We start from the raw sequence: 12637 nt of genomic DNA on the forward strand, positions 1-12637 counted from the left end.
TACGGGCGCTAACGGCGTATCGTAATTTCGGTCACGCTTCGTCGCATTCGCAGTAAACATGAGGAATCTAAATATAAGGTGGGTAAAGATTGCGTATAAAACTCTAATTTACTCGTTAACTCCCAGATATATTCTGAACATACTGTGTGAATTTCATTAGGGTACAAGCTTATGCCACGGTGAAGGTGATTTTTACTGTTTGAAGTAGGACTAGCTAGCTAGTAGTAGTAGGCTAGGCCTAGCGTAGCGACATGTTCGTGTACATTGCGAAATATTTTACGCGTAATCCCTACTATAGGCCTAGACGCTTTCTATTCTAGGTGGTGCGAAAGTGCAGTAATACTGAGGAGGTAGGAAAGAATACAAAATGGGTATATAACAATGTATTGGATGAATTCGTACAGTAATAAACAATACATATTTCTTTATAATTATTTTTCAGAAGGACGAATGATCCCATTTTAAAATGAATGACTAGCAACAACCATGCAGAAATTATTCTTTAGTAGGACATTATGTAGACGCTGTTGTTACTTTATATTCGGTGGTAACCATAAACATGTCTACCCTTCTACATTGTTGCTGGATGCTGAGAATAGATCTCTTAATTCTAACGAAAGTCATCCATGTACACCAAAGTCATTGATTCAACATTGGACAGCAATATTAAAGAGTAAATTTGTCCCAGATTATGAACATGATGTTAAAGCCATTGTATTGCATACACTCAAGGGGACAGCCAGTGATCATATCCTGGATGAAGGCATTAACAATAGAAATGTAACTTAAATACAGTAGAATGTTTGTATTGTTGTTTTGGCTGCAATAGCAACCTCTACTGCTTCTACTATCTACTTAGCTTGGCTGCAATAGCAACCTCTACTGCTTCTACTATCTACTTAGCTGCTGCTTTGAAATACATACAATGCGTCGCCCATTCTAAAACACAATTTAAATTGATTGGAAAGTTTGATTTGTATATTTTGTAGGTTTCTCTTCATAAGAAGTATGAACAGCAGATCTCTGTTGACTTGATATCTGAAATCAACAAGTTATGCAACAAAAGGGCTAATAGGTAGGTTAAATACAAATAAAATAAAAACTAATGTTATGCAACAAAAGGGCTAATAGGTAGGTTAAATACAAATAAAATAAAAACTAATAACATATTTTTTGAAATAATAATACAAACAGTATAAACTGAACATACTTGTTGATGAATACAGCTACCGGTATATATTCAATTAGATGCACTAATTAGAACGGTTGATTGTCAAACACGTTTCAACGACGGTCAAAATCGAAACGCGTTCTTGTCGTTTGAAATAATTTACCGAAGGCGCCTAATAACATTATTTATATATATACACAGTATAATTATTTTGTTTAGTAATACATTCGTTATAATATGCTGAACAAACTTGTTGATGAATACAGCTACCGGTAACAACATTATTTATATATATACAGTATAATTATTTTGTTTAGTAATACATTCGTTATAATATGCTGAACATACTTTTTGATCATTCTTGCTTACTAGGATGCCGCTACAGTATGTGATAGGTGAATGGGATTTCCGAGAATTGACGCTGACGATGGCGCCACCTGTGTTTATTCCTCGGCCAGAAACTGAGGTACGATTGTTTTTGCTGCTGCAGCAGTTTATGTTCTCTGAAACTGTATACCAATTTGTATGATGTACTTAACATTTTATGTGTCACCTTAAATTAGGTTCTGGTTGACCAGATCAAAGATTACCAACTGACAAAAGTGAATAATGACAACATGAGTTTCTTAGAGATTGGTTGTGGTTCAGGAGCCATTTCATTGTCACTCTTACAGGAGTTTCCAAATGTAAAGTTTAGTTTTTTCATTTTTATTATAAAAATGTATTTATGAAACCCTTCCAACTAAACAATTTTTGATGTTCTTTAATTAATTTTCAATTTCTAGGCATCTGCTGTCGCGATTGATTCTAGCAATGACGCAGTCAAACTGACACTTGAAAATTGTAAAAGGTAAGGTAAAAATAATCATAATATATTATAACAATACATTAGTAATACAGTACATTGATGTTAATTATTGTTTTCAGATACCATTGTGCTGATAGGTTACGTGTATACCAACATCATCTTGGTACTATCTACCCAGAATTTCTGTTATCACTTCCAAAATTTGATTTTATTGTCAGTAATCCTCCTTATGTCTTCACTGATGATATGGATAAGTTACAGCCAGAAATATCAAGGTAAATGATGTTGATATTTTTCATTAGTATGATTGCAAGAGTGTGGATAAAAACATTTCAGCATGATGTATTGCCTTTACTTGCTGTAGTAGATAGTAAATAAATTAAATAATCATTGCTAATACATTGATTTCATGATTTTTATCCATCAAGATATGAAGACCATAGTGCTCTTGACGGTGGCATTGATGGTTTGAACGTAATCAAAAGAATTATACATTTGGCTAGGTTTGTACTTAAGCCATCAGGAGTGATATGGTTTGAGACAGATAGCAAACACCCGCAGATGATCAAGAACTGGTTAGAAAAACAGCCACAAATGAATGTTAAATATATTACAAGTTTTACAGATTTTAATGAAAGGTATGTATCATTGTTTTAATGTGATCAGTTTAGTTCTTTTTAGTTTTTGTATTGAAAGATTTGTAGTATTGATTTAGTTATTTTCTCTTTTTATCTTCAGGCCTAGATTTGTGCAACTGTGCTATAAACCAGCATTTGTACATGCTGCTACCAACTCTTAAAGTCATCAATTTGACTGCTCTAGCTTATCACAAACATTATGTCCAGTGACACAGATTAAGAGGCAGCTCAATTGGAACATCATTGAATAAAAGAATATAATATGAGCAGGGAGTTGTTATAACTCCCTGATATGAGTAATAATAAGCGTAAGGATAACATGTGTGACAACTGTATGCTAGCAAAACTGATTTCCTTAGTAACACCTTTGATTAACCCATTATGGTACTGTGTTTAATATTATGTGAAGGTGTCAGATGCACTTATGAAGCAATTATTCTGAAAGAGGAAAATCAATTTTAAAAGCATTTGCTTCATGGTTGAATGGTTAGTCAATGGTTATGAGAGAAACCATCCCCTTTGTTCAAATGATTACCCTGCGTGTATAAGCAGTAAAACAAGTCATGTCTATCAATTATCTTGTATAAACTGATATGAGCAGCTTTTAGACTTGATCTGGAAATCAGGTTAAAAAACGAACAATGGTGGATGGGTGGTGGTGGTGCTATGTAAAAAGAAATAGTAAGATAGACTTCGGGCAAGAGGCAGCTGTTTTTCAGCCTTCATTGTTTTTTATATAGAATTTATTATTCTTTATTAAAGTAATACAAAGAAAAACATATTGGAATTCGAGTGTCTGTCCTCTGGCTGAGGTTGTTATCGATCGTTATGAATATCTAACTCATCTTTAATGCAAATTTATGTTCTATTAATTTATCAATTAATGTAATTTACATTTTCTACTCAAATAAAATTTAAAAATAAAATCATGATTGTGACGTTTTTAATCAATAACGCGTTACAGTGTCACAGTTGACGCGAATTTCTTCAGCATCAATCAATAGAGGGCGATCATCAATGAAAACAACAGCAGAACGCGCGAGATCGACCACAAAAAGAGAAGTGTGTTGTTGTTTCTCAGAATAAAAAAGTGGATTTACTTCATCTTTTAAGTATATTTCATTGGTAATGTAGACATCTATGAATTAAATATTTAAGAAAAATTGAGTGTATAGTAACTACGCTAAGGATCTATAAATTTAAGGAGAGTATTTGATGGTTTCAGTATCGATAGTGTTTCCGTGTCTAGTTAGGCCACCAATGTAGACACTTTGTTTTTCCTGTCAACCCCGCCTTGTCAGCAGTGGAGCGGAAGTCTATTCACATACAAACAACGACGATATCTCGTTGCATGCCGATCGGCGGTGGTACAACAATGGTACAGTATTTGAACTCTTTATATTAGTGAAATATTATTCTGCTTACTAACTTAATCTAAATTTAGCTTCCACTACATAAGTATAAGGAAGAGTAGAGAGAGTAGTCATAATAAAAGTAGGCCTAGGCCTAGTATTTTTTTAACTTTTAGTAGTTTTAAATTTTAGTAGTACAAAAGGCCAACAAAACAGTTGTATTGTAGTCCCGTATTGTATAGTTAAAAAAGTCAAATTTCCTTGTTTACAATCACGGAGAGGGAGTTGTAAATTCGCAGCCCCCTCCCTAGCTAGGCCTAGAGTAGATGATATATATTATAATATACTGACAGTATATTAAAAAGTATGTAATGATAAATTGATAATAATCAACAATAATGCAGTCACTTTATTTTACTTTTATCATCAGTTTGTGGATGATCAATTTATTTTTAACAAACAAAGGGAAAAATTTCATCTTACAATTTTGTTTAGCAATATTGCTAATAAAACTGATTTTTTGAGTCGAGAAACATAGTTTTCTATAGTATATTTTGCTACACAATTGTAGAAATGTGTAGCAAGAAGGTTGTTTTGTATAGCTTTTTGCTATGCTACAGCCTACACTGGCGAAATTATTCCCTGCTTGACAAGACAAGAATTTTTGATTACAAAAAAAAATAAATGTTACATTATTGATTGTTTGGAACTGAGAATTTGAATATGATGTCACAGTCATAGGATTTATTATGATTTATTTTTTTTTTTAATTTAAAGAATTGAATTTGATTCGTTCAAAATGAGCCGCTTTGGAGTACCAGTTTTTCCATCAAGTAGGGACACTCCATCTCAGGGATACAGTGGTCATATTCAAGAACATGTTCCAGATGAGTTACCACTGCCACCATATTCTACAAATGACAGAGGAATCTATAGACCAACTCACGATAATAGATCTAGTTACAATAACAGATCTTATTATGATGTTGACAATTCTGTGCAGCGTCAATCAGCCAATCAGCAATCATCTAAACTTGGTAATTATCAATCAAACCAACAAACACCGAGCAATGTTCATAACCATGTACCACCACCAACTTACCATTCACCAAAAAACTTCAATAGCCAGAGAATAAGACCTGAAGCAGTGAATGAAATCCGCAATCATAGAATTAGCCAAGCTGCATCTACTCTCCAATCACCAACTAAAGATAGTGGCAAACAAAGAATGAATTATGGAGCTGCTGATAACAACCTGCATTCACCTACTAAGTATAGTAACCAGAATGTCAACCATGGATCAACTCTGCAATCAACAGTTGGACTTGGGAATCAACGGATTTACCAGTCAGATTCTGCTGGTAATCCTCAAAATGAACGGATTGATTATGGACCCACAAATTACTATCAATCCAAAAATAAATCTAATCAACAATCACCAACTCAAAGTGGTAGGGTTAATTATTTGGATGAACCCAACAACACCTTGGTTGGTAACAGTAGGATTAGCCATGCAATGTCAGGCAATGCTTATGCTCCAGCTGATGTCGGTAACCATGGGATTAGCCATGCAGTGGCAGGTAATCCTCAATCTCTAGCTGATGTTGGTAACCATAGGATTAGCCATGCAAAGGCAGCTAATGTTCAATCTCCAGCTTATGCTAGTAACCATGGGATTAGCCAGGCAATGGCAGATATTGCTCATTCTCCAAATGAGGTTAGCAACCACAGGCTTAGCCATATGATGGCAGCTAATCCTCAATCTCTATCTGATGTCGGTAACCACAGGATTAACCATACAATAGCAGCAAATCCTCACTCTCTATCTGATGTCGGTAACCATAGAATTAGCAATGCTCCAATGTATGCTAGTAACCATGGGATTAGAGATACAATGCCAGGTAATGATCATTCTCCAAACGAGGTTGGTAACCATAGGATTAGCCATACAATTGGAGCCAGTGACCATTCTCCAAACGAGGTTGGTAACCGCAAGATAGGTCACACACCAGCAATCAGGCACCAATCATCAAAAAAGTTTGGTAGTCAGAAAAAGATAAATGGATATGCAGATAATCTCCAATCTCCTGGTGAGGTTGATAAACATGTTAAAAACCAGGCAGCTATTGCAACCCATATACCAGAGCAAGTTGCAAAAAACATGGATGGAGACGTAACTCATGACACAAAACCAAAAACACCGCCACAAGACACCCACCCATTTAGACTTCATAGGTCTTTACCTTTAAATGACACTGAAAGTACGCACCTGTTTACATTTTTGTTAAATCTGAACAATATTGATGGTCTACGAGAAACACCAGTAAGATCGTCAGTTGCCTCATACCAAGGCCATAAATGGTATCTGACAACCGGCGTGTATTCAAACGATAATGGCGTGGAATTTCTAGGTGTATTCCTTTATTGGTTAACAACTCAGAACCATAATGTGGGTGGTAATGAAGTGGAGATTAAGTGCCGAACAGATTATCGTATTATTGTTCGTAACGTCATCAATCCCGCAGAAAGTAAAATATCTGAAGGTGCTCAGATGGAGTACAGCCCTTCCATGACAACAGGATGGGGGAAGCGTGAATTGATAACGTTACATGAACTCTGTTCTCGTGGGAATGGTTTTATAAATGAACCAGGGAGCTTAGTTATCGTTGAGTTAGCGATGAAGTCTTGTACAACTACTTTTGAACATCGCATAGATGTTTCACATCTCGGCACACAAACATTTCAAGATCAGAGTCAATATCCAGCTCATTTCACCCCAAATTTTGCGCTTGGTGCTTATGAGTTCTATTTATCTGTTTACCCACGCGGTGATAGAGATAAAGCCAGAAATTGCGTGTCGATGTATCTTCATCGTTATTCAAGTTCCTCTGATCTTTTAGGCTGCAGAGTAAGATTTCGTTTTTTTGTTGGGAAGCGTGTTTCACCGTCAAGCGGTGCCTCATTTGATTACGTTTTCAAAGAAAACAAAGGATACGGTAAATACAAAGCATTTGAACCGCTTACTAATACTGATTTTATGAATCGGTCATCAATTTTGACTATTGGTGTAGATATTGTATCAATTACACCACTTGCTCAGGTTGAAGTACCTTTAGTTACAAGAGGTTATTACCATACTGACAACTTTGTGTTTGATGAGGTAGTCTTCCCTGACCATCTTTTTAACTATTGGAAGCTTTCTGTAGATAACAGCAACGCAATGCTTCAATTCAAGTTTGATACAGAGGATAAGGAAATGTTACAAACTACAGACAAGAGTTGCACCAAATTTTTACAATGGAGAGCGTTTGTCATTTCACGTAAAGATAAAAAGAAAAGTAAAGCAGTGCTGGCATGCCCTTTGACCTCATTCTTTTCAAGACATCTTTTTGATACTGAAATCACCATGTCCACTCAGATTCCATTGCAAACTGTAAGTATTATCAGTTTTTTTAATCATTAGTTTTAAATTAACTATGACTTGTCAGAATCAATGTAAATTTATAATAAAATATACAGCACTATTGAAGGTAGTCATGTGATGCAGTTTCAACCAATCACGTTCACGTATTTACATAGGCTATGTAATATACAGCACTGTTGAAGGAAACAAAGTGCTTACTATAGTATTTTGTTTTATAAATCATAAATGGTGTACTAGTATAATATACAGCACTATTGAAGGTAACAAAGTGCTTACTATAGTATTTGTTTTATAAATCATAAATGGTGTACTAGTATACAAATAATGAATGTTTATGAGTGCAATGGTACAAATAATGGCACGAGGTGAATGATGAAAGGTTATATCAACGAGGCAAAGCCGAGTTGATATAACCTTTCATCATTCACCAAGTGCCATTATTTGTACCATTACACGAATACAAAACATTCATTATTTGTTTTATATAACATCTAGACGTTTTTTTTTCGTACACAAAAATGTTTTAAAAAGTACTATTTAACGATCGTTGAATAGTGCGTACTATTGCACGCCATGTGACCCACATTCGTCCAATCAAATGACAGGAATTTATATAGGTGTTATATAATATAATATACAGCACTATTGAAGGTAACAAAGTGCTTACTATAGTATTTGTTTTATAAATCATAAATGGTGTACTAGTATAATATACAGCACTATTGAAGGAAACAAAGTGCTTACTATAGTATTTTGTTTTATAAATCATAAATGGTGTACTAGTATAATATACAGCACTATTGAAGGTAACAAAGTGCTTACTATAGTATTTTGTTTTATAAATCATAAATGGTGTACTAGTATAATATACAGCACTATTGAAGGTAACAAAGTGCTTACTATAGTATTTGTTTTATAAATCATAAATGGTGTACTAGTATAATATACAGCACTATTGAAGGAAACAAAGTGCTTACTATAGTATTTGTTTTACAGTATAAATCATAAATGGTGTACTAGTATAATATTGCCAATTAAACTGTTCACAAAGGAACAGTATAAAGCAAAGGTCAAATCAAAGGAACAGTATAAAGCAAAGGTCAAATCACCAAACATTCAAGTCAAATTAATTGAATTTGCTTCCTGATTGAGTAGTTGAGCATTTCGTGTAAATCCCTGGATATTTATGGAATGTGTCTTTAGAGAGAACCATCATATCAATCTTTTAATTCAAAGTTAATATTGATTATTTTTGGGCTTGTAAAAAGAGCAATGCTAGATAAAAAATTGTTTCTACCACTCCTTGCATGCAGTGCTACTGTGAAGCTATAAGTACAGTATAGATAAATTAGACCATAGAGATAATATCTCTATGATTAGACTTACAGTGAGGTACTGTACTGGAGCTGATACTACTGTAAGATGTTTGTCAATATATAATTAATTACATACTGTTTGTATCTTTGACTAATTAAATATAATTACACACCTGACAGATAATAAAACTTGATTATAAATATAGACATTATCAGCTGTCTTGTCATAAATAGCATATTCTTTGCATTGGTAACCCTGAGGAGGGGTGGGGGCCGAATGTAAAGTTGTACATTTTATGATAGTTATAATGATTTTCAAAATCTAAATTATTAAAAGAATATAATTAACCACAAATTACTTATATTTTTTCTATATATTTGAATGTCTTAGGCCAAGGAATTAAATGGTGATTATTGCACCAAGCAAGAGCCTTCTTTGCTAATTCGAATTGAGATACTGGATTTACAAGACTTGCCAGAGGCAGTACATGAACAGCCTATACTTCACTTTGAACGGATACAGCTTTATCATATGAGGTAGGTTCACATCAAAGTTATTGCAGCATAATAATTTATATAAAGGTCAATCTCCCATTTAAGATTAAATAAATTACCATGCTACTGTAATGTTATTGATTCATTCTATTTTATGCTTGGAAGTTGCCAGGATAACATAATATTTATTGTAAATTAAACAGTATAATTTTTCACTGCAGAATTTCATCCCAATTTAACTAGTATTCAGAGTAAGGTTTTTTCACAGCGCCATTTAGTAAATTTAAACTCAGATTTATTTATCGGCTGGCTTTCGTCGTTACTATCGAATGGTAAAGAAAGATCGAAATAGGTCTGTAGAGTAAAACAAGAATATGTGCTGTTCAGTCGTGCTTCAGTGAGTTTTCCTAATGAACAGAATTAATGAAACAATATGCAAACATCGATCTAGCTTGACTAAATGGAAATTGTGAGGTTACATTTAGGGAATTTACAGAATGCTAACATATCATTAATTGTGAGGTTACATTTAGGGAATTTACAGAGTGCTAACATATCATTTACTAGATTTATTGAAACTATATAGATTATTTTTTGTTCTCTTTCTGCTGAAGAATTTTGCTTTTTTGCAAAGCCTCATGGGATATTATGAATGGCTGGGTGTTAGGTTACAATATTTTAGTGTGGCAAATCATTGTAACCAGTAGATTTATATATTGTTTACACTGTGTATTAGTTGTGTATGTTGCTGAAGTATAGTTAGGTTTGTGTGCACACATTATGGTAATTTATTCATAATATTCATCTTCTTGATGTTGGTGAATTTCTAATAAATATTCCCAGAATCCAGTTGTATAGTGCAGACTTAGGTCATGTGTTGCGTACTTATGTCATGTGTTGCTTATTTACCATTGTTGCTTACTTAGTAATTAAGCTAACCCAAAGTAGCCATTCTTCCATCACACTTTACATAATAAAATAAACTAAACTTTTTTCTTAATTTTAGGGATGGTTTTCGCCGATGCATGAAAGTACAAAATAGATTGGAGGCACAGATAGAAGAATTAAAGAAAAAAATGAATGAACTACTTCAAGAAAGGAGAGTTGGTAAAGAAGAAGCATTCCAACACTTGCAAGCTATTCTGCAGGTAGCTATTGTACAGACCTCTTTCAAAACTAAATACTGACAAATGTAACCTGTTTAATTAAAATGACACATTTCATTTTTCAGTTGCAATCTATTCTGCAGGTAGCTATTGCAGATCTCTTACAATACTAAATACTGACAAATGTAACCTATTTAATTAAAAAAGACACTTCATTTTTTCAGATGCACGAAAACGTACTTAATGCAACGTCACCAACAGCACTACCCCACAGTCTTGAGGTTCCATCAGAAGCTAGCGAGCCACTCTCGGACTCAATTGATGGTAATTTGAATAACATGTCATGGTTACCACCCCCTTTTGTCAGCAGCCAGCATGTTCCTGAAACAATTGAAGCAGATCCACATGCAGGGATAATGCAAACTGATTTATAAAATAACACAACAATTTATTTGTAAAAAATAGTGACACAGATGTCATGAATGATTTGTTTTATTAACATCTGGAATTGGATGATTTTAAGTTGGAAATTATGGGCTGTCAACTGCAACTGGGATATAGACAATAGCAGTTATAACAATAGAGTTATAATGGGGTTGGGGTATGATGATAAAAGACACTATTTTGAGTGTCGTCATATCTTCTCTTTTTACTGTATCTTTAGTATTCATGTATATAATCAATTATTAAAATTCAGGACATTATACCTTGCTTTCAAATACAATAAAATATATACAGTATATATATATATAGTATATATGCTAAACCAAATAAGATACCCTTTCCACATTAAGAAGTTACAGCTTTCAAATACAATAAAATATATACAGTATACAGTATATATGCTAAACCAAATAAGATACCCTTTCCACATTAAGAAGTTACAGGGTTATCATTTATATACTACAGTATTATGAATTCAAACAATAATGCTTTTCATGATTTTGGTGTATGTACCAAATTTAAAGTCAATTTTAGTTATATTGTATGATGTGCCTTATACTAAGAAGAGTAGTCATAACCTGTAATGATGACATATTGTATGGAACGCCTCCTCTGCCTTCAGTTCACATTTATCATGCAGTACACACCAATGGTCATAACCTGTAATGATGACATATTGTAGATACAGTAGTGGATTCTGTATATAAACTGTATATTATATTTTAATAATAATCTTATTATGTTGCCTTTGACTATTTTATCTTGACACCTTGCTTTTACTCCGTCTGTAATTCAGTGTTTATTTGCTCGTCAGCTGAATTTTAGTTTAGTATGAACTTAATGAAAATGATAAAATAATATATAATTAATGCTAGTGTGCACTGAGTATTATGAAAATATAAAATTGATCAAATGTTTAGATAATGTAGACGTTTTAAACTGAAACTATTTATCATGTATAAATTTTATATTCTTGAATTAAATTTGTATAGGTGGTAACTATATACAAACACAAATACCCTGATAAATAGATTTTCACCCCTAATCCTGGTCCAAGTACCTTTAAACTAATCCTGGTCCAAGTACCTTTAAACTAATCCTGGTCCAAGTACCTTTAAACTAATCCTGGTCCAAGTACCTTTAAACTAATCCTCGTCCAAGTACCTTTAAACTAATCCTGGTCCAAGTACCTTTAAACTAATCCTGGTCCAAGTACCTTTAAACTAATCCTGGTCCAAGTACCTTTAAACTAATCCTGGTCCAAGTACCTTTAAACTAATCCTGGTCCAAGTACCTTTAAACTAATCCTCGTCCAAGTACCTTTAAACTAATCCTGGTCCAAGTACCTTTAAACTAATCCTGGTCCAAGTAATTTCAGAAATCTCCTAATCCTGGTCCAAGTACCTTTAAACTAATTTCAGAAATCCCCTTTTTTTTCAAAAACACCAAAGAGAAGCAACATTTCAAAACCTCTAGTCTGTAACTTTATTTTTCAAATTATCTCAGTCAAAACGGCAGTAATTACTAATATATTATGAGTAATGTTAATCAATAGTGATCTTGCCTCCACAACATTTTGATTCAACAAATTAATTAAATTGTTTATAGGTGAAATAGCCTATCTACTTATGTGTGGGTAGTGTCCGAGTTCCAGTCTGACGTCTATGTGTGTGCATGTTTTTTTTGTTTGTAGTATATTAAGATATACAGATATAAAAATACAATTGAATAGTATTTTACATATTGATCCTTTACCTTTGCTAACTTTGGTATAATAAAATAAATAGGAAATGTTCTTTGTAATTTATTCTTGACAGTCTTGTTTATTCTAAGTACTAGAGTAGTGTTCAATGGCACCAGTTGCGTAAGTTCACAACATTTGA

At 33.4% G+C, this 12637-nt stretch overlaps 2 protein-coding genes across 5 annotated transcripts; both read left to right on the forward strand.

The window, feature by feature from the left end:
* The first annotated feature begins 43 nt into the window (after positions 1 to 43).
* Positions 44 to 3548, forward strand: LOC140058749 (MTRF1L release factor glutamine methyltransferase-like). Of its 4 annotated transcripts, none has more exons than XM_072104480.1 (9): positions 44 to 78; positions 443 to 780; positions 990 to 1075; positions 1544 to 1637; positions 1735 to 1857; positions 1957 to 2021; positions 2099 to 2254; positions 2408 to 2617; positions 2695 to 3548. In XM_072104480.1, exons 2-9 carry the CDS (start codon positions 487 to 489, stop codon positions 2825 to 2827), a joined length of 1161 nt encoding a protein of 386 aa, XP_071960581.1. In that variant the 5' UTR covers positions 44 to 78; positions 443 to 486; the 3' UTR covers positions 2828 to 3548. The 4 variants fall into 4 exon arrangements, with proteins under 4 accessions (XP_071960581.1, XP_071960583.1, XP_071960584.1 ...); XM_072104482.1 differs by having other exon boundaries at positions 2718 to 3548; XM_072104483.1 differs by having other exon boundaries at positions 2198 to 2254.
* Positions 3549 to 3660: 112 nt separating this feature from the next.
* LOC140058887 (uncharacterized) lies at positions 3661 to 12557 on the forward strand. The gene is made up of 5 exons (XM_072104661.1): positions 3661 to 3995; positions 4747 to 7402; positions 9101 to 9246; positions 10211 to 10352; positions 10535 to 12557. The coding sequence occupies exons 2-5, from the start codon at positions 4769 to 4771 to the stop codon at positions 10742 to 10744; spliced, it is 3132 nt and encodes a 1043-aa protein (XP_071960762.1). The 5' UTR covers positions 3661 to 3995; positions 4747 to 4768; the 3' UTR covers positions 10745 to 12557.
* Positions 12558 to 12637: the final 80 nt, after the last annotated feature.

The sequence above is a fragment of the Antedon mediterranea genome, chromosome 9, assembly GCF_964355755.1.
Source record: "Antedon mediterranea chromosome 9, ecAntMedi1.1, whole genome shotgun sequence".
Lineage (NCBI taxonomy): Eukaryota > Metazoa > Echinodermata > Crinoidea > Comatulida > Antedonidae > Antedon > Antedon mediterranea.